The following is a 22,421-nucleotide window of genomic DNA, read 5'->3' as shown; positions in this document are numbered from 1 at the left end:
CAAGTCCGCAGCATGACGCTGGGGCCATACAAGCGGACTCAGGTGCGGTGGGGGGTCATCTCAAGAGTTTCAGCACGCAGTGGGCTCACTCGCAAGTGGACTCCTGGATCTTACACGTAGTATCCCAGGTGTACATTGGAAATTCGAGACGTCTCCCCCTCACAAGTTCCTGAAGTCTGCTTTACCAACGTCTCCCTCCGACAGGGAGGCAGTATTGGAAAAAAATTCACAGGCTGTATTCCCAGCAGGTGATAATCAAAGTACCCCTCCTACAACAAGGGAAGGGGTATTATTCCACACTATATTGTGGTACTGAAGCCAGACGGCTCGGTGAGATCTGAAAGATTTGAACAATTACATACAAGGGTTCAAATCAAGATAGAGTCACTCAGAGCAGTGATAGCGAACCAGGACGATATGGTGTCACTGGATATCAGGGACGCTTACCTACATGTCCAAATTTTGCCCTTCTCACCAAGGGTATCTCAGGTTCGTGGTACAGAACTGTCACTATCAGTTCAGACGCTGCCGTTTGGATTGTCCACGGCACCCCGGGTCTTTACCAAGGTAATGGCCGAAATGATGATTCTTCCTAAAAGAAATATGGACGCTTTCCTGATAAGGGCAAGGTCCAGAGAACAGTTGGCGGTCGGAGTAGCACTATCTCAAGTAGTTCTACGACAGCACGAGTGGATTCTAAATATTCCAAAATCGCAGCTTTTTCCGACGACACGTCTAATGTTCCTAGGGATGATTCTGGACACAGTCCAGAAAAGGATGTTTTCTCCCGGAGAAGAAAGCCAGGGAGTTATCCGAGCTAGTCAGGAACCTCCTAAAACCAGGAAAAGTATCAGTGCATCATTGCACAAGGGTCCTGTGAAAAATGGTGGTTTCTTACAAAGCGATCCCATTCGGTAGATTTCACGCAAGAACCTTTCAGTGGGATCTGCTGGGAAAATGGTCCGGATCGCATCTTCAGATGCATCAGCGGATAACCCTGTCTCCAAGGACAAGGGTGTTTTCTTCTGCGGTGGCTGCAGAGTGCTCATCTATGAAAGGGCCGCAGATTCGGCATTCAGGACTGGGTCCTGGTGACCACGGATGCCAGCCTGAGTGGCTGGAGAGCAGTCACACAAGGAAAAAATTTCCAGGGAGTGTGATCAAGTCTGGAGATTTCTCTCCACATAAATATACTGGAGCTAAGGGCAATTTACAAGGCTCTAAGCTTAGCAAGACCTCTGCTTCAAGGTCAGCCGGTATTGATCCAGTGGGACAACATCACGGCAGTCGCCCACGAAAACAGACAGGGCGGCACAAGAAGCAGGAGGGAAATGGCAGAAACTGCAAGGATTCTTCGCTGGGCGAAAAATCATGTGATAACACTCTCAGCAGTGTTAATTCCGGGAGTGGAAAACTGGGAAGCAGACTTCCTCAGCAGGCATAACCTCCACCCGGGAGAGTGGGGACTTCAGCGGGAAGTCTTCCACATGATTGTAAACCGTTGGGAAAAACCAAAGGTGGACATGATGGCGTCCCGCCTGAACAAAAAACTAGACAGATATTGCGCCAGGTCAAGGGACCCTCAGGCAATAGCGGTAGACGCTCTGGTAACACTGTGGGTGTACCAGTCAGGGTATGTGTTCCCTCATATGCATCTCATACCAAAGTACTGAGAATCATAAGAAGGAGATGAGTAAGAACGATACTCGTGGTTCCGGATGGGTCAAGAAGGACTTGGTACCCGGAACTTCAAGAGATGCTCACGGAAGAACCGTGGCCTCTACCTTTAAGAAAGGACCTGCTCCAGCAGGGGCCTTGTCTGTTCCAAGACTTACCGCGGCTGCGTTTGACGGCATGGCAGTTGAACGCCGGATCCTGAAAGGGCATTCCAGATGAAGTCATCCCTACCCTGGTCGAAGCCAGGAAGGATGTAACCGCAAAACATTTTCACCGCATTTGGCGAAAATATGTTGCGTGGTGTGAGGCCAAGAAGGTCCCTACAGAGGAATTCCAACTGGGTCGTTTCCTACATTTCCTGAAAACAGGACTGTCTATGGGCCTAAAATTAGGGTCCATTAAGGTTCAAATTTCGACCCTGTCGAATTTCTTCCAGAAAGAACTGGCTTCAGTGCCTGAAGTTCAGACGTTTGTAAAAGGGGTACTGCATATACAGCCTCCTTTTGTGCCCCAGTGGCACCTTGGGATCTCAATGTTGTTTTGAGTTTCCTAAAGTCACATTGGTTTGATCCACTCACCACTGTGGACTTAAAATATTTCACATGGAAGGTGATGATGCTATTAGCCCTGGCTTCAGCCAGGCGTGTGTCAGAATGGGCGGCTTTATCATATAAAAGCCCTTACTTAATTTTTCATTCTGACAGGGCAGAATTGAGGACTCGTCCTCAATTTCTCCTTAAGGTGTTTTCTGTTTTTCACATGAATCAACCTATTGTGGTACCTGCGGCTACTAGGGACTTGGAGGACTCCAAGTTACTTGACGTTGTCAGGGCCCTGAAAATATGTTTCTAGGACGACTGGAGTCAGAAAATCTGACTCGCTGTTTAGCCTGTATGCACCCAACAAGATGGGTGTTCCTGCTTCTAAGCAGACGATTGCTCGCTGAATTTGTAGTACAATTCAGTTTGCACATTCTGTGGCAGGCCTGCCACAGCCAAAAATCTGTAAATGCCCACTCCACAAGGAAGGTGGGCTCATCTTGGGCGGCTGCCCGAGGGGTCTCGGCTTTACAACTTTGCTGAGCAGCTACTTGGTCAGGAGCAAATACGTTTGTAAATTTCTACAAAATTGATATCCTGGCTGAGGAGGACCTGGAGTTCTCTCATTTGGTGCTGCAGAGTCATCCGCACTCTCCCGCCCGTTTGGGAGCTTTGGTATAATCCCCATGGTCCTGACGGAGTCCCCAGCATCCACTTAGGACGTTAGAGAAAATAAGAATTTACTTACCGATAATTCTATTTCTCGTAGTCCGTAGTGGATGCTGGGCGCCCATCCCAAGTGCGGATTGTCTGCAATACTTGTACATAGTTATTGTTACAAAAAATTGGGTTGTTATTGTTGTGAGCCGTCTGTTCAGAGGCTTCTACGTTTTATCATACTGTTAACTGGGTTCCGATCACAGGTTGTACAGTGTGATTGGTGTGGCTGGTATGAGTCTTACCCGGGATTCAAGATCCTTCCTTATTGTGTACGCTCGTCCGGGCACAGTATCCTAACTGAGGCTTGGAGGAGGGTCATAGGGGGAGGAGCCAGTACACACCACCTGATCCTAAAGCTTTTACTTTTGTGCCCTGTCTCCTGCGGAGCCGCTATTCCCCATGGTCCTGACGGAGTCCCCAGCATCCACTACGGACTACGAGAAATAGAATTATCGGTAAGTAAATTCTTATTATTTCTACTCCGTTACCTCCTGAGGTGTGCCAAGCAGAAATCTGGGATAAATCAGGCTTTTGGGCAACGAAACTGGGGTTTCCACAGTGCCCAGTACTTTTCCCTGGCTTAACCACCTTACGTGTCTAAAACCGGTGCGTTTGGGTGTGATGAGCATGATAAAGAATGGTCGCCCGTGGCATTCGCAGAGCAATTGGATATCACTGGCTAGGCACCCATTACTTAGACGTGCCCAAAAACAATTCACTCAAACCCCCCACCCCCTCTATACCTAATATATACACATGTGCATTTTGGTGTATGTGTCCAACATTTGTAGAATAATTACTTTGTAAGGAGACTTATGTTCCTCACAGGGCACATTACAAGTATTTATAAAATAACTCTACAGAGCTAAACGTTTACTGTCCAGACCGCCAAATCTTCATTTACAAATATTTCTACATTTGTCTTAATTGTTGATTATATTGTTTACAAAACATGCTCTAGATTTATTATCTAGCATTACAGCTGCGTATAATCCTTAAGGGGAGGGGGAGAGGGGGGGGGGGTGTCTTTGGCAATGGAAATTCAGCCACCATTATTTTTGTTTTGTTTTCAATCCACAACTTAGTTTTGCTAAAAAGCATTAAAATGGTGATGAAGATCCAGTAATAGCCCCTAATACCACTTTACTGTCCCTGAGCTGATTGCTGCCGGTCTGTATGGGGCTGATAGGAGGTACAGTCGCAGAGCCGCTGTATTCCATCCGTGGCACGTCCTGCAGAGGTTATACGTGGCGGCCGGGGCATTGCGTCTGGTCAGTGAAGACCTCTTGCTGCTCATTTGCACCAGATGTCCTCCAGGTTGTGGTTATTCCAGTGACCGCCGCATTCTTCATGCAGAAAGTAATTGCTGTATAATGGAGGGTGATTGGTACTGCCAACCAGCTATGTATGGAGTGTGAGGGTGACCAGTGTTATAAGAGAGAGATGGCGGCTGTGCAAGTGTAATATTAGCGATTAGAACGCTGTAATGTCCAGAGTGGCTGTTCCAATGATTAATGTATCCAGTAGGGAACTACGTGTCAGCAACAGGGCTGGATCCAGGGGGGGGGCGAATGGGGCGAACGCCCCCCCCCCCCCCCCTAACTGTCATAGCCACGCCCACTTACATGAGGTGGGGGCTGCTGCCAGGTGATGGTGTGTGGCTGCACTAACATCCCTCCCCATCCTCCGGGGCCCATAGCCCCATCTGCCATCATCACATGCCGTCACCCCCACCTTGTGTGCCGCCCATCGGTGTGTTAGTAGTTACCTGTGCCCGGTGTGTGTGTGCTACATAAGAAGTACATGTGCAGCCTGGCAATGCTTTATATGCTCTTTAGAGCATTAATGGACAGTTGGTACAGGAAGTGGGAGGAGTAATGAATGTAGGGGAGGAGTCAGGAATAAATAAACCGCCCCCCCTAAAAGAAAAGTCTAGATCCATCCCTGGTCAGCAATGGTCACCTCCAGGGATTAGCGGCAGTGGTATCGGCTGTGAGGCTTCCCAGGCTAGTTCCAGAAGTGTCCAGCACTGGTCTGCTTGGTGATGTTAGTAAATGAGGCTTGTTCCCAGGAAAGTGGCGTTAGGTCTGAGTAATCCGCCGCTGCTCCCCAAACATGGTGCAGTGTTCCTGATTCCCGAGTATGTTCCGGTTCCTAGAGCTGCGTAGCATTCATATGGTAAGTGCGCTGGAAGGGTCTTTTCTCCCGGCCAGCATAAAGCGTTCTGTTATAGTGACGCTTTTTATATATTCATGAAAGCCGCAGAGGATGATGGGTAATTGCTCTTCCCATTAATGCTCAGCCAGCGCTTTCCTTACCTTTCATTATTTTATGTTGCAAGCTGCCAGGCGCAGGTTACGCTCTACCGAAGACCTTGTGTGTACGGGGGGAACATTTCCATCCAGGCAGTTGGCAAAATGTGTGCGAGATGGTATAAAACTGTTCTCCGCTGCAAACGTGGCCCTGCACTGCCAGCTTGTACGCATATACCTATCATTATGGATAAACCTTACAATTGTGCAGTGCTCCTGCATTTCCAAGATTGTCATAAAGTGGCCTCGTCGCCTGCAAACCATGTAGGACAGGCTTGGCCAATCCAGCTGTGGTGAAACTACAAGTCCCAGCATGCCTTGCCACCGTTTGCTACTTTGGAATGGTAAAACTGTGGCAAAGCATGCTGGGTTGTAGTCTCACAACAGCTGGACAGCCACAGGATGGCCAGGCCTGATGTAGGTGATCAATTTGGGATCCGGTCGTTTTATCGACAGTGTCTAGGTCGACAATGTTTAGGTCGACAGTCACTAGGTCGACATGGATGGAAGGTCGACAGGGTTTCTAGGTCGACATGTGCTAGGTCTAAAGGTCGACATGAGTTTTTCAAAAATGTTTTCTTTTTTTGAATTTTTTCATACTTAACGATCCACGTGGACTACGATTGGAACGGTAAAGTGTGCCGAGCGAAGCGGTAGCGGAGCGAAGGCACCATGCCCGAAGCATGAAGAGCGAAGCGAGCCATGCGAGGGGACGCGGTGCACTAATTTGGGATCCCGGTCACTTTACGAAGAAAACGACACCAAAAAAAATAAAAATCATCATGTCGACCTTTAGACCTGTCGACCTAGCACATGTCGACCTAGAAACCCTGTCGACCTTGAAACCCTGTCGACCTTCCATCCATGTCGACCTAGTGACTGTCGACCTATAGTGGTCGACCTAAACATTGTCGACCTAGACACTGTCGATAAAACGAACCACACCCGATCAATTTATAGCTGAAGCAATATTCATAATAACGCAGCCTGTCCGTTCACTAGTAACTAGTTCCAGTTAGTCATCCCAGGGAATGGCTGTGTCCATTCTGTTGATGAAAAGTCCCTTTTTATAATCAAAAAGACTTTCCTAGTAATATGGCAACGTGCGGTGAGCAACCTCCAAATAACTCATAATTTCCAAGGCAGTGCAGCTTGCTCTTTATACTGCATCATGTTAGGGGGTGTTAGTTTCACTTTCATTATATGCTCTCTGCTTACTTTCTATTCTTCTGAAATCTCAGGTTCAGGTCATATTCACCTGTGTGTAAAAGAATCCGGTTCCCATGTGTGTGGCGAGGCATCCAGAGAGCGTTTATAGACCCCCCTTCTAGAACGGACATTGCCGAGCCAGCAGGCTCTGGAACCAGCCCGGTAACATATGGAGAATAGATCAGGGTGTGAGCCCTGCCAGTACTAGTGTGGGCTGCGGGAGTGATGCTCTGCGATACTCGCTCCGTGTGTGGATTTTGTGCTGGGAACATGCTTTGCTGTGTCTTGGCTAGTGTGATTGTCCTCACATACCCTCATATCCCAATCTAGTGCTACACATTTATTTGAGAATTGAGTGGTCTGTGAATTCCCAGGCATGCATTAACCAGTGCTGGCGCCATTAAAGTGTCTTTATACCAATATTAATAATCTTCTTCCAAATCATGTCTCTCTTTTCCTGAACAGTTTCGTTTGTTATACTCCTCACATTGATTACCTGGTTTTCCAGTGTGTTTTTTCTTTTCTTTTTCTTTTTTTAATTGGCGTCCACCTTAGAGGACAGCGTTCTGCAAATGTATCTCACAGCATCGATGTTTATATGCAAAGTTATTTCTAGATAATGACAAGCCAGCATTCTATTAATGGGCATTGTGGTTTGCTTTTCTGTATCCATCAATAAGTTTCCCCTCTGCAGTTCTGTTACCTCCCCGGCCCATTACAGTCAGCTGCAGCCCCTCCCGCATCATTACTACAGTGTCCTGAGGGGGACATGTCATTACCGGTTATTTATATATCGCACACATATTCCGCAGCGCGTTACAGAGAATATTTGGCCGTTCATATGAATCCACGCAAACACGGGGAGAATATACAAACTCCACACAGTTAGGGCCGTGGTGGGAATCGATCCCATGACCTCAGTGCTGTGAGGCAGTAATGCTAACCACTACACCACCCGTGCTGCCCAGATAGTTACAAGTGAATTGCTGTGACATCGCTGACCCTACTCACTGCTTTGGAACCCGCCAATCCCCACTGTGCATTGCAGCAAAGCAAGTCCGCAAATCCGGCAGTCACTTATCACCTGTTTACTCATACAAGCCCCTCCCAAATAACATGGCCGCTTGCAGCAGAGGCAATGGCATACCATGTTCTGGTATCTGGATTCTTCATTAACGTCTAATCGCCCTTATATACATGTATGATACAGACCCCTTGCATCCAGTGCTGGGTATTAACACACCCGCACAGCAGTGATACAGATGATAAATAGGAATATAACCAAGCAGTAAGTTGCAGGCCTGAGCTTGCCATATGCATTTGATTGCTGGTTTGCTACCTAATTATACAACCAGAGGAAGCTGTCACAAGTCCTGTTATCAATGCGGATCCCGGGGGATAAAAATAACCTACATGTTTCAAGAATTACCTGGAATCCAGGCTAATGTAACCGGGCTAATTTTAATACACATTTGAGTGATTAAATATACACTAATCAGCTGTGCGTGCTGTGGGATCTGTAGCTAATGATGGCGCTAATAGCAGTTGCCATACTTCATCATTACGCTCCCATGTTTTAAATGGAAAAAAAAAAAAACGAAAAGAAAAATAAAGTCATGATTACTATTAACGTGGATGGCATTTGATGACATTAATGGGGTGTGAAGAGGGTGAAAATCTCCATTTATATATATAGCTTATTCCAGGACTTTTGTTGTTGTGTGTTTTTGTGCGTGTAGACATTTATACGTGTTTATATGCTGATCATTGACCTTGACTATGTAATTTTATCATTATTACTGAATTTGTACAAACCCCCTAATGACATCACTGAGGCGTGAGGTGCAATTTTCCTCAGGCCTCGGCAATGTCGCTAGTTCTTAGGGCATTGATGAGCTGGTCATTGTAGGGTTTGCATGTTTGTATAGTGTGTGTGTGTATATGTATATATGTGTATATACATATATGTGTATAATATATATATATATATATATATATATTCAGTGTGGTTGAGCTTAATCACCATATCAGTGTTTTGGGTTAAATGTGGTTTTATGCCTGACACATTGAGGTTTCTTTGTTACTGTGGCTCAGATTTGTTTTCCAGTTTCGTTAAATTGTTTCACAATTGAATAATTTTATTTTTGGATACATCTACCCCCGACCCCCCCCCCCCCCCCGAGTCTTGTTACATTATATTACAATTACCATGTGGTGATTGGGTTTAAGTAACTGTTCAAACAAATTCTTATTCGATTTTTAGACTTTTTTTTTTTTTTCATCTCCAGTCATCTCATCATTTGTGTTGATTACTTGAAGGAAATATTCCCCCAGAAATGAGGCCGCTGTGAGGTTCAGTTTACGTCCTTTTGTTCTTATAAGAGGCAAACAGACCCGAATGAGGCCATGAAAATGGCTCCGTATTTCATAGCACTCTCGTCACACTGGAAGTAGCCCGTGTGAACGCAGTCTCACATTGCAGCCCCCCCTAACAGTATGCAGTCCTTGGGAATGGTGGAAGCCGAGGTTGGAAATTCCACAGACTAAATCAAGGAGAAAGGCCCATAGACAGGACCTGCACCAATTAATTTGTTTTCTTCGTCCTGACCTCATTGCGGCAAACTCAGAACCGCCGAGTTCTTGAATCCTCCTCCGTCAGTATTGTCACTTCTCATTCAGCGGTGTATACTGTCCCCTGACCGAGCGACTTGCTGCTTTTTATTGGTGTTATCTGAAGGAACCATGTCAGTTCATGAAATGTTCCATCACTAAAGGAAGACATGCATGCATTGCTCGGCTCTGTTCAGGGCTAATCAGGCATGCCGGAACCTCTCAAGCACAAATCAGCGCGGGGTGGAAAGATGGCCTAGGAATTATTTTCCTGCACGCCATTGTCTAAATCGTCTCATTTAAAAAAATAAAAATCCTTTAGTGTATATGCATATTTTTATGTTTTCCTACAATGCAAATGTCAAGCAGTTTTCCCTGTCACTCGCCTTCATCAGTCATCATAAACGGGTATATTCAGTACGCTGTTTGTTTTGGTAAGGTAACACTCAAATAAGCCAGCCGTGAGCATGGTTGGTGTAGTGGTTAGCATTACTCCCTCACAGTACTGATGTGTTGGTTTCAATTCCCACCAAGGCACTTTGTGTAGCGTTTGTATGTTCTCACATTTCCCCCCCCCCCCAGGGTGCTCCGGTTTCATCCCACTCAACAAAAAACATATTGGTAGATAAACTGGATTCTTGGAAAAAATTACGCCTAGTGTGTATCTGGGTGTATGTGGTAGGCAATATAGACTGTAAGCTCCACCGCGGCAGGGTTTTACGGGAATGACCAAATATTCTCTGTGAAGCGCTGCAGATGGTGTGCAGTTACAGATGTGTCCTCTTACACTAGCGCTCCTAAGCTTCTTTTCGTGCGAATGTGCGTCTTAGTCACAATGCAATAAAACCGCTATACTGTACTGATACATTTGATTTGTAAATCTTTTGTATATCTGTGCGCATCTGTGTGTGATCCTATATACCAAGTGCTACGTTGCAGTGGCCACCAAGTTCCATTGTGCTTTGTATACAGATGCAGACTACAAGGGTCACCTATAAAATTAATCTGTGCGGACACATTGTATTGCGACTAAGAAGCGTTTACGCATATAAAAGATGTTGGGTGTGGCTCGCTTGCACCAGGCGTCTTGCGTTGCGTAGTGGGTACGGACGCGTCTGTGCAAAGTCTCCACAAGATCTGCAGTATGTCCTCATCTTACCATAAAACGTTTTGTGGCCAATGTGATGGCCTTTAAATATTGTCCAAGAAGTTATGTAATTTATATATAAGCTCCTAAACAATTTAAACTGCTTAAAATGTTGAAGATCTATATTATTAATGCAAGTATTCTAGCTTTAACATTTCAAGGACTGGTCTAGGTAACACCATATTTACAAAGGTTGCCATTAAATCTGGGGGTTACTTGATTTAATCTCAGTTTTAAGATTACTTTTGTTATTATGTTCTGGTTTTAAAAATGACTTTTAATGTTGAGTTGAAAATATCATTAAAGCGTTGTTGTTAAACGTCACTGACTTGGCGCATTGTCCGCAATGCTTATTTACTGACCAGTCGCATAGAAATGTAAGTGTTTTCCCATTAGGTATGGTAGGTAGGACGAGCGATGGCTGGAGGATTTACAATGCGACTCTCTTATAATGAATCATTTTGTAAGTGATTATCAGAAGAACAAACACAGTAGTTTGAACTATTAGCATTTTCCGTGGTTTGCAGCATTTGTGGTGGGCAGTTGCCTTGTGTCCAGTAACTCACCACTGCATGCAAGTGCTATACATCCCGCATATTGGGGCTTATTACTGGTAGAGACCCCGGAGTGAGGGTGAGAGGATCCCGGTCGGGTACAGATAGAAAGGGCACCACTTACTGTGGAGACGCCGTGTGCAGGAGAATGCGGCCTGCTCAGTGATTGGATGGCGCGTACTGTCTCTTTTCTGTGCGCTACGGTTTTGTTTTACTGTCCACTGATGAGATCAGTGTGTGGATATATACTGCGTCTGGTGCATTAACGTCTAGTTATAGAGATCCCATTCTTCTCTGTTGTGTTACAGCTGAAGTGTAAAGTGTTATTTCGCTGTGTGCACTCTTTGTGTTGCGTGTGGCTGAGGAGCCTGTTTTCCCGTCACATGTGTTACCTGCTATTCACAGCTTCCTATGGATAAGGAATATGTTTGTAAATCATTGTACAGAATATATGGAAGATGTGTAATGGTCTTTGCTCTGTCGCTATGCACTTAAATCTCTTTATTACACAACTATATTCCTCATCGTTTTTTTTTCTATTTTCATTCTTTAAAGCAAGTTGTGTTCTGTCTGACACATTTTCCGAGCTACGTATTAAAAGCCTGAAAAGCTTTAGGCTTCTTTTCTACAAGATTTTGTGTCTCTCTTTAATTACGTTTTCCAATTTTCTTTCAACAGTGCCTACAACCGTAGTGGTAGAAACACCGCCAGTCGAGATTCTTAAGACGACCGTATCCACTACCACTACAACTTCACAGAAAGGTCTAATTAGCACAACATCCACTGTAGGTACAAAGGAAGGGAGCAGAGGACCCAAGCCCCCAGCCATCCTCTCCACCACAAAGAACCCTCCGCTCACCAGCGTCTTCCCTCTGCCGGAGAAGTTCTGTGAAGCGAAGGATGCCAGGGGGATCAGCTGGCCTCAGACACCGAGAGGAAAGGTGGTAGAACGACCCTGCCCCAAGGGGACACGAGGTACCTTTCCTCAGTCGTCACTTTGCTTCGCCACTTTCCAAAAACTTTAGGAACTCCAGTGATTTCAGTTAAAAAAATAAAAATGGTATAAAGAGCATTTAATTAGGAACCCAGTAACTTTGTGTGTGGCATCAAGCCCCTGCACGCCTGTCTCTCGCCCGTACACGGTGCTGGGGAACCGCGACGGCCAGTGGGTTTGTGTCACGACGAAAGCATCACACTGAACGATTATCCTGTCGGATGCCTTTGACATGCTGACACAGACCCACCCACATTCGGAGATTATCGGGCGGTATTTTATTTTATCCTATGCAGGTTTCAGTTTATGATAGATGTCACCTCCCTGTCTTCGGAATTTCCAAAACGGACTGCAAAAGCAGAATGTTTTTAATGACGTTCCAATGCGTTTACATGTTCTTTACATTTCTTGCTTTGTTTAGTTAAGATTTCCATTTTCACAATCGTCCGTCTCATGCCTTCGTCAGTCATTTATGGGGTTTTCTTACTAGGGATGGCTTCGTATCTGTGTCTGATCTCCTCTGGTACCTGGAACGATAAAGGCCCCGATCTCAGCAACTGTACCTCACACTGGGTCAACCAGCTTGCCCAAAAGGTTTGTTCCATAGTTTCCGGAGTATTAATTTGACTTATTTGGACCTTCTAACCACCGAGTGTGCTGCTGGACCATTGCGTTAATCATTTGTTGACTCTGTTTCATGTTACAGATTAGAAGTGGAGAGAACGCTGCTAACCTGGCCAACGAACTGGCAAAACACACAAAAAATGCGGTGTTTGCCGGAGATGTCAGCTCCTCGGTCCGGCTTATGGAGCAGTTGGTTGACATCCTGGACGCTCAGTTACAGGAGCTGAAGCCAAGTGAGAAAGACTCTGTGGGACGCAGCTACAACAAGGTAATTCATCACTTTACTTATGTTCCTGCTTGTGTTGTGCTGCAGTGTAACTGTCCTGGTGCTTTATTATTACACCTGGGTGGTATTACATGGTCCTAGTGTGACCTGGCTCTGCTTTCTTCTAAGTACCTGCTGCTGGTCTGACTCTAACACACCTGGATCATCATTTATGTCATTGTCAGTACAGAGGACAAATGGCTATTAGTGAATGTAGCCGGTGGATTTCATATAGACTTAGACTTTACAGTCTTAGTGGATTGCTTTGCCTACACGTTATCATATCCTTTACGGAGCACAATGTATCCATCAAGCCTTACTTTTGAATCCGTTCTTCAGCATGGTCCACTCAGCTCCAAGGTGCTTTATGGAGACACCGCTAGTAAATAGAAGTGAACCTAAGTTTGCAGAGAGATGTCCAAATGTGTAAACGTCACAATTCACAGCTTACATCAACAACCTCCGCCCTTTTAGAAGTATTAGACTGAGACATGTTCTCTAGCTCATATCTAGCGCAGAGTAGAAGTAGGTCTATGGAATGAAGCCACTTTGCTTCCTTCCGCAAAGTACAGAACAGCCCTAAAAATCTTCCTTCACTCCTTTATCTCATTTCAATAATATCGCTCTGCAAAATCAAATCTCACTATTTGTAATCACTCGAGAATCCACCCAATACCTCCCATTAGCTGGTGAAGCACATCCCTCACTCCGCCAAACCTTTCCCATGGTTTGCTGAGGCACCCTCACTCAGCCCAACCTCTCTAATACCCTCATGAGGCACCCTTACTCCACTCAACCTCTCCCATACTCTAGTAAGTCATCCTCTCTTCGCCCAACCTCTCCCATACTCTTGTGAGTCACCTTTACTTTACCAGCCTCTCCAGTAGTCTGGTTAGGCACCCTTACTCAGCCCATCCTTCCCATTACTTTGGTGAAACACACTCACTCATCCTAACCTCTCCCTTACTCTGGTGAGGCACTCTCACTTCCCCACCCTCTCCCCGCAGTCTGGTGAGGCACCCTCACTCAGCCCAACCACTCCCATTCTCTGGCAAAACACCCTTACTCTCTCATGATCTGGTGAGACACCCTTACTCTGCCCAACTTCTCCCGTACTCTGGTGAGGCACCCTTACTCAGCCAATCCTTTCCTGTACCCTGGTGGGTGAGTCACCCTTACTCCACCAAACCTCTCCCATACTTTGGTGAGGCGCCCTTACTCTGCCCAACCTCTTCCTAAGTCTGACGTGCAATCACTCCACCCAGTTTTCCCCATTGACTGGTGAACTCCTATACTCTGCCCAACTGCTGCCATTGACTTGTGAACGCCTATACTCTGCCCAACCGCTGCCATTGGCTGGTGAACTCCTATACTCTGCCCAACCGCTGCCATTGGCTGGTGAACTCCTACACTCTGCCCAACCGCTGCCATTGCCTTCACTCCACCCATTTTCTGCTACCTTGCTCTGCAATCCAATAGTTTTTAGTGGGAAATCTAGGTGCAAATGGCGTATATTGTGCCACCAATCGGCATACTGCTCTGTGCCACAGCTGTTTTGTGCCTGATAATGAGACCCAGAGATGGCAGCCATGTTGCCGGATGAACCATTATCTATGTGAATACAGACTATCCATTCTGCCAGCTCCAGTGACTGCATTAGGATACTGGATAGGCTGCATTCAGTGTAATCCGGCCTGTAAAATGGTCCTTTACTGGTGTCAGGGGGTCCTAATGACGGCCTTCACTGCCTAGAGGTCAGATCTACTAAGTGTTATTTACAGCGAATACAAAATGAAGATGTTTTTAGTTCTTGAAAGGTTATTGCAGCTGCATAATGACTGTAAATCTTGTGAGTAAAGTCTGAGCCTAGTCTGCATCACTGAACAATCTCATTTTAATCTAATATTCTGGTTTTCTTTCTGCAAAGCTTCAAAAGCGAGAGAAGACTTGCAGGGCTTACTTAAAGGTACACTTTCTGATTATCCCATTACGTCTGGTGGATCTCTCTCCCTCCACGTCATACTACTTTCCTCTCTGTCTCTGATGCTGGGCAGCCAACAGGCATAGACACAGCTCAGTCCCAGTCGTGCTGGAACAACGCTGCGTCTTGCTTCTCCCTAGCGAGCTCCTGATTGGCTGAGCTTGCATGTATCCGCTGAACACATGTGCATGCAATTACTGCTATGGGGAACCGAGATGACAGTGAATGGACATACAAGTGATGTGGGTTCTGCTGATCGTAATGGGGGCCGCTCCCGCCGCAGTGTTAATCTCTCCTGGTTATGTGCTTTGATTAGAGATATTATTTGCAATCTGTTTTTCTTTTTTTGCATTCGCTTTTGTCATTCTTCTTCTTATGTCAGCCATTTTCAAAGCAGCTTAGTACTTTGATCTTACTGTCTGACCGGTGTCATATAGGTTGCCCAATAGAGTTCCTTAGGACAGACAAGAAAAATAAACCCCTCTTCAAGCCGACTTCCAGTGCCCTGAGATGCTGGCGACAGAGGCCTCATTTATAGTTGAGCTTAGAAGGCTCAATCTGTGTTTCTTTGTGACTAATGAGGCTGGCCTCAACAGAGCAATTTCTGTCCCACTTCAGTTAATGGCTACCGCAACGTCAGCCGGAACGCTCGAATATTCTCCTTTGTAACAGTGCAAGAAAAATGCTTCTGAAGTACTTGGACGAAGCTTTCCCAGCGCCTGCGAGGGAGATTGGGGTGACCGGCTATGCAGAAAGAGGATATTAAGATTAATTAGGCTAATTAATTTCCTCTCGCAGATTTGGCCCGCCTCTCTCTCTTCCTCACTCATTCCCTTTATTTTTTAACAAATACAGTTTCCCTTCCCAGTAATTTCTAGTTTATAAACGATTGGTGCTATGCTAGAGAGGTGACAAAACGCGTTTTACTAGGAAGGGGGTGACGCTCACTGTGACATCCGGCTGCGCACATTGCTGTTTAATACAGTAGACCATGAGTAGGCAACCTACAGCACTCCAGCTGCTGCGGAACTGCACATCCCAGCATGCCCTGAGACACATTTAGTATGACCTAAGAGCAAAGCGGTGGCGGGGCATGCTGGGCTGTGTAGTTCCACAGCAGTTGGACTTCCACAGGTTGCTATCCCTGCAGTAAATAGTCTTTGTTCCTTTGTTTCGGCAGCACTCTGCGCACGTTACACTGAATAGAATTGCCCCCACTGAATGTGAGGTGAGCGTCAATGTTGAAGCAAAGTAGCGCTGGGCTGAGCCCTGTTTTCATGTGACTTAAATGCACAAGACGCACTTATTTATTAGTATTGATGCTGAATATAAAGATTGTCACTTAGGCCCATCTTGTGTAATAATGATTGGGGTCTGCCTGAATCCCAAAATAAATAGGTGCATTTACATTTTGAAACAAAATGCTTTTAATAAGTAAAGCAGCATTAGGTTATTAAAAAGTTATTTAGTGAAAGTGAAACATGTTCTTCCTTTATCACGACACGACCACCAGGGGGCACTGTTTTCCCCCAAGTATACGTATGACAGTACTGCCCTCCTGTGCAGCCGGGGAAGGGCTTAGGGGCCCCTACACGTTTTGCTTGTGACTGCTATAGGCCCTCACTATATTCCCAATGTGCAGCCTGCGTGGGTTCTCAATGAGCGTCTGTCACTCAAACTGCGTCTAAAACCACACTGCGACCGCCATCGTAACACCATCACGGCACATGTGCAGACCACAAACCATCGGCCGTTCGCAAAATAATCTGAACTGCGGACTCCCTTGAATCGGTCATTGCCAGATTGCACTGATGGGTTTCCAGAAATCCAAGGACCTTTTATTTTGTTTTGTTTTGAATTTGGCTAAATGTGACGCACAGGAGCACCTGACGCAGTAGTCATGAACGCAGGCTAGAATAGCGGGTATATATGTATGTTCTGTCTAAGGACCCAGTAAGAGACGCATTGGATCACTCTTCAGTAGATGGTTAAATCTGTGCATCTTAACAAACAAAAAAACACCATCAGTTCCTTAAATCGTTAGCTTAATTGGTTTGTTTTGTTAAGTTTGTTTCTTTGAAATCTCTTTCCATCTCTATTATTTTGCATGTCTGGGAGTCTGAGCAGAATTAGCGATTGCTAATAAACCTGTCATCTGCAATCACTATCTGTTCCCCCAGTTACGGGCCTGTCACCGGCAGCGGGAGTGTGTCACACGGGGGTCACCGGCAGCGGAGTGTGTCACACGGAGTTCACTGCCTTGTCCTCTTTGTGGCATAGACCACCGATAAAACGGAACTCTTGTAAATGGTTTAAATGCTCCTCAGCGGGTTACTTAGACACTTCTGCACATAAAATTAAATGACTGGATTTTTGTATTGTAACCTCAGCGTGTTTTACGTTGCAACCTCCACATGGTCTGTTCTTACAAATATTTTCTACTGGATGTTCAGATCCCAACAAGCCAAATATCCTGCACATAGCACCACACAGAGATGGGTGTGGTTCGTTTTATCGACAGTATCTAGGTCGACAATGTTTAGGTCGACCACTATAGGTCGACAGTCACTAGGTCGACATGGATGGAGGGTCGACAGGGTTTCTAGGTCGGCAGGTCTAAAGGTCGACATGAGGATTTTTTTTTTTTTTGGGTGTCGTTTTCATCGTAAAGTGACCGGGATCCCAAATAAGTGCACCGCGTCCCCTCGCATGGCTCGCTTCGCTCGCCATGCTTCGGGCATGGTGCCTTCGCTCCGCTACCGCTTTGCTCGGCACACTTTACCGTTCCAATCGTAGTCCACGTGGATCGTTAAGTATGAAAAAATCCCCCCCCCCCCCAAAAAAAATGTAAAAAACTCATGTCGACCTTTAGACCTGTCGACCTAGCACATGTCGACCTAGAAACCCTGTCGACCTTCCATCCATGTCGACCTAGTGACTGTCGACCTATAGTGGTCGACCTAAACATTGTCGACCTAGACACTGTCGATCTTCAGACCGGATCCCACAGAGATGTGACATACCAGAATTTCAGGGGCTCTGATTCTGATTTGGAAGTAAAGCAAAAAAAGCAAGTAACTGTACACCTGGACGAAACCATGCTGCACTGCAGGGGGACAGATGTAACATGTGCAGATGTAACATTTGTGGGCTACATGCAAAAAGCAGCCAGTATTTACCCTGCACAGAAAACATATAAATGTATTTGCTCCCCTTGCAGTGCAGCATGGTTTTGTCCAGGTGCTCAGTTACTTCCACATCAGAATCTGGGGCCAGAGCCCCTGCCGTTCTGGTATGTCACATCTCTGAGTAGTGCCATGGGCAGGATATTTGGCTTATGGGTAGCTGAAAATCCAGTTGAAAATGTTTTTGGTTTCTGATGGAAGCAGCAGAGAAATATATATAATTTGGGGTTTTAAATGTACCTCATTGGTATTTGGTTGTATAAACTTAATGGAAATCAGATCTATATATGTTTCAATGAGATTCCTAAGAGATACCTCTCTGTGTGTGGGTGGGATGCCTCGGCACGCTGCCTCTCTGTGTGTGGGTGGGATGTCTCTGTGTGTTGCCTCTCTGTGTGGGTGGGATGTCTCGGTGTGTTGTCTCTCTGTGTGGACGGGATGCCTCGGTGTATTGCCTCTCTGTGTGGGTGGGATGCCTCGGTGTGTTGCCTCTCTGTGTGGGTGGGATGCCTCGGTGTGTTGCCTCTCTGTGTGGGTGGGATGCCTCGGTGTGTTGCCTCTCTGTGTGGGTGGGATGCCTCGGTGTGTTGTCTATCTGTGTGGGTGGGATGCCTCGGTGTATTGCCTCTGTGTGGGTGGGATGTCTCGGTGTGTTGTGTCTCTGTGTGGGTTGGATGTCTCGGTGTGTTGTCTCTCTGTGTGGGTGGGATGCCTCGGTGTGTTGCCTCTGTGTGGGCGGGATGCCTCGGTGTGTTGCCTCTGTGTGGGTGGGATGTCTCGGTGTGTTGTCTCTCTGTGTGGGTGGGATGCCTCGGTGTGTTGCCTCTCTGTGTGGGTGGGATGCCTCGGTGTGTTGCCTCTCTGTGTGGGTGGGATGTATCGGTGTGTTGTCTCTCTGTGTGGGCGGGATGTCTCGGTGTGTTGCCTCTCTGTGTGGGTGGGATGTCTCGGTGTGTTGTCTCTCTGTGTGGGTGGGATGTCTCGGTGTGTTGTCTCTCTGTGTGGGTGGGATGCCTCGGTGTGTTGTCTCTCTGTGTGGGTGGGATGTCTCGGTATGTTGCCTCTGTGTGGGTGGGGTGTCTTGGTGTGTTGTCTCTCTGTGTGGGTGGGATGCCTCGGTGTGTTGCCTCTGTGTGGGTGGGATGCCTCGGTGTGTTGTCTCTCTGTGTGGGCGGGATGCCTCATGTGTTGTCTCTCTGTGTGGGTGGGATGTCTCGGTGTGTTGTCTCTCAGTGTGGGCGGCATGCCTCGGTGTGTTGTCTCTCTGTGTGGGTGGGATGCCTCGGTGTGTTGTCTCTGTGTGGGTGGGACCTCTCTGTGTGGGTGGGATGTCTCGGTGTGTTGCCTCTCTGTGTGGATGGGATGTCTCGGTGTGTTGTCTCTCTGTGTGGGTGGGATGTCTCGGTGTGTTGTCTCTCTGTGTGGGTGGGATGCCTCGGTGTGTTGTCTCTCTGTGTGGATGGGATGTCTCGGTGTGTTGTCTCTCTGTGTGGGTGGGATGCCTCGGTGTGTTGTCTCTCTGTGTGGGTGGGATGTCTCGGTGTGTTTACCTCTGTGTGGGTGGGATGTCTCGGTGTGTTGCCTCTCTGTGTGGGTGGGACCTCTCTGTGTGGGTGGGATGTCTCGGTGTGTTGCCTCTCTGTGTGGGTGGGATGCCTCGGTGTGTTGTCTTTCTGTGTGGGTGGGATGTCTCGGTGTGTAGTCTCTCTGTGTGGGTGGGATGTCTCGGTGTGTTGCCTCTCTGTGTGGATGGGATGTCTCGGTTTGTTGTCTCTCTGTGTTGGTGGGATGCCTCGGTGTGTTGTCTCTCTGTGTGGATGGGATGTCTCGTGTGTTGTCTCTCTGTGTGGGCGGGATGTCTCGGTGTGTTGTCTCTCTGTGTGGGTGGGACGTCTCTGTGTGTTGTCTCTCTGTGTGGGTGGGATGTCTCGGTGTGTTGTCTCTCTGTGTGGGCGGGATGTCTCAGTGTGTTGCCTCTCTGTGTGGGTGGGATGTTTCGGTGTGTTGTCTCTCTGTGGGTGGGATGTCTCGGTGTGTTGTCTCTCTATGTGGGTGGGATGTCTCGGTGTGTTGTCTCTCTGTGTGGGTGGGATGTCTCGGTGTGTTGTCTCTCTGTGTGGGCGGGATGCCTCGGTGTGTTGACTCTCTGTGTGGGTGGGATGTCTCGTGTGTTGCCTCTCTGTGTGGGTGGGATGTCTCGGTGTGTTGCCTCTCTGTGTGGGTGGGATGTCTCGGTGTGTTGCCTCTCTGTGTGGGCGGGATGCCTCGGTGTGTTGCCTCTCTGTATGGGTGGGATGTCTCTGTGTGTTGTCTCTCTGTGTGGGTGGGATGTCTCTGTGTGTTGTCTCTCTGTGTGGGTGGGATGCCTCGGTGTGTTGTCTCTCTGTGTGGGTGGGATGCCTCGGTGTGTTGCCTCTGTGTGGGTGGGATGCCTCGGTGTGTTGCCTCTCTGTGTTGATGGGATGTCTCGGTGTGTTGTCTCTCTGTGTGGGTGGGATGCCTCGGTGTGTTGTCTCTCTGTGTGGGCGGGATGCCTCGGTGTGTTGTCTCTCTGTGTGGGTGGGATGTCTCGGTGTGTTGTCTCTCTGTGTGGGTGGGATGTCTCGGTGTGTTGCCTCTCTGTGTGGGTGGGATGCCTCGGTGTGTTGTCTCTCTGTGTGGGTGAGATGTCTCGGTGTGTTGTCTCTCTGTGTGGGTTGGATGCCTCGGTGTGTTGTCTCTCTGTGTGGGCGGGATGCCTCGGTGTGTTGCCTCTGTGTGGGCAGGATGCCTCAATCTGAAATATCCTGATGTAATATGTGATTCGGTCTCTGTATGTTACATACTTGGGGTAAATACAGTTTGAAATGCCCGGCGTAATCTTTTATTGGGAATCTAGTAGATGCCCTGGATGCAGCAAGACCAATGCTTGTAAACCTTTTCTCTTGGCTGTTATACATATGATTTTTGTGTGTGCTTATATATTTTATAGCTTTTGATAAGGTTTTAGTCCCCCCCCCCCCCCCCCCCCCTTCATTTGTGCAGTATTTATTTTGTGCATGTTCTCCCTCATTCCAGGTGTACGTATATTTTATTGCTGTTTATCACATGTAGTGACGCGACCTGACACAACTTGGCGTTGGTGCGTTTATTGGCTGACACCGGCACGGCGTATGTGTAGTAAGACTAATAGCGACCTCTCCCGTCTCTCAGGCTATAGTTGACACGGTGGACAATCTGCTCCGATTTGATGCTCTGCAATCTTGGAGAGACATGAACTCCTCAGAACAAACTCACGCTGCTACAATGTTACTGGATACTCTGGAGGAAGGGGCTTTTGTACTGGCGGACAACCTTGCGGACCCCACCAGGATCACCATGCCTACAGAAAACATAAGTATGTAAATGAAAGCGGCTGTTGTCTGCACCTCAGTCCTACAGAACCATAGTGTCATGTTGTATCTAATCTTCACATAATTACCAAACTTCATTAATTGCTAATTAACGAGGGAGGTTTACTGTGATTCTTGTGATATTAATTGAATTTTGTTTTAAAGTTGATTGTACGGGGGAAGGCATCTGTGTAAATAGGTTCCCTCGGCAAAGTGAAGTTTAGCTTTGGGATTGAGAAGCGGAGGTTGTGCAAATTCCCAGGTTGGCTGGTATATTGAGTTGTACTAAGCCCTATCTGGTACCAAAGCAGCCAAAAACAGAATATCTTGTAACGTAACATTACAATGCTATTAAACAGTGTTCTGCTGCGAGCTGCGGGTTTAGATTTCAAATGTGTCTTTCATAAAGCGTAAGCACGGCTTTCTATTAACCAGAGACTAGAACAGAACCGTTCCATAGTTTCCCCCCCGCGCACATGTGGAAAGCACTTTATAATGGCTGCATTGTAACAGCGCTCTTGTATCTCCAAACTCTCGTTCCCCCGTAACCAGTTCTGGAGGTGGCCGTGCTCAGTACAGAGGGCCAGGTGCAAGAGCTGAAATTTCCTCAGGGCAGTAAAGGAGGGAACCTGATCCAGCTCTCTGCTAACACCGTCAAACAGAACAGCCGAAATGGTAAGTCGCTGGTCAACTGTTCTTCCTGCCATTGTTCCAACGCTCAGATCTGTAACTCTAGCATTCCAATTGTTTACTAGTAAATGACGACTTTTCTTTCTGTTACCGCTGTAGAAACATCTGCTCTCTCTTCTGCTTTCCTTCACTTTCATGAGAATTGTGTAGACTGGCATTAAACCGGCTTGTATTTTATTTGTAATGCCTCCTTTCTTGCTGAGGTTGTAGACTTACCTCCTTACTAATGACTTCTTCTCATGCCCTCGTGCCAGGTCTGGCAAAGCTGGTCTTCATTCTCTACAAGAGCCTCGGCCAGTTCCTCAGCACGGAAAACGCCACCATAAAACTAGCGGCGGATCTGGTTGGCCGGAACAACACCATCGCAGTCAATTCTCACGTCATCGCAGCATCCATAAACAAGGAGTCCAGCCGCGTGTTCCTAACGGATCCCGTCTTTTTCACCCTGAAGCACATCGACGTGAGTGACCCTCAATTATTTCCAAGGTTGTAAAATCGGTAGCGGTTCGGGGGCGGCCAGCAGAGCGAAAAAATAAAATAAAA

The 22,421-nt window shown here is 47.0% G+C and overlaps 1 protein-coding gene across 29 annotated transcripts in view; it reads left to right on the top strand.

Annotated features, from left to right (window-relative positions):
* Nucleotides 1–22,421, top strand: part of ADGRL2 (adhesion G protein-coupled receptor L2) — a 198,739-nt gene that overhangs the window by 132,298 nt on the left and 44,020 nt on the right. For 22 of the 29 annotated variants that reach the window (XM_063938992.1, XM_063938984.1, XM_063938990.1 and 19 more), the window contains exons 6-12: nt 11,447–11,743; nt 12,253–12,356; nt 12,469–12,654; nt 14,579–14,617; nt 21,010–21,193; nt 21,741–21,863; nt 22,133–22,338. In XM_063938992.1, the coding sequence (XP_063795062.1) occupies nt 11,447–11,743; nt 12,253–12,356; nt 12,469–12,654; nt 14,579–14,617; nt 21,010–21,193; nt 21,741–21,863; nt 22,133–22,338 (1,139 nt within the window). The remainder of the gene's footprint in view (nt 1–11,446; nt 11,744–12,252; nt 12,357–12,468; nt 12,655–14,578; nt 14,618–21,009; nt 21,194–21,740; nt 21,864–22,132; nt 22,339–22,421) is intronic. The other 7 variants (XM_063939006.1, XM_063938985.1, XM_063938995.1 and 4 more) reach the window with 1 other exon arrangement.

The sequence above is a fragment of the Pseudophryne corroboree genome, chromosome 9 (assembly GCF_028390025.1).
Source record: "Pseudophryne corroboree isolate aPseCor3 chromosome 9, aPseCor3.hap2, whole genome shotgun sequence".
Lineage (NCBI taxonomy): Eukaryota > Metazoa > Chordata > Amphibia > Anura > Myobatrachidae > Pseudophryne > Pseudophryne corroboree.
The sequence above is the reverse complement of the archived record's forward strand: the minus strand, read 5'-3'. Positions and strand labels throughout refer to the sequence as shown.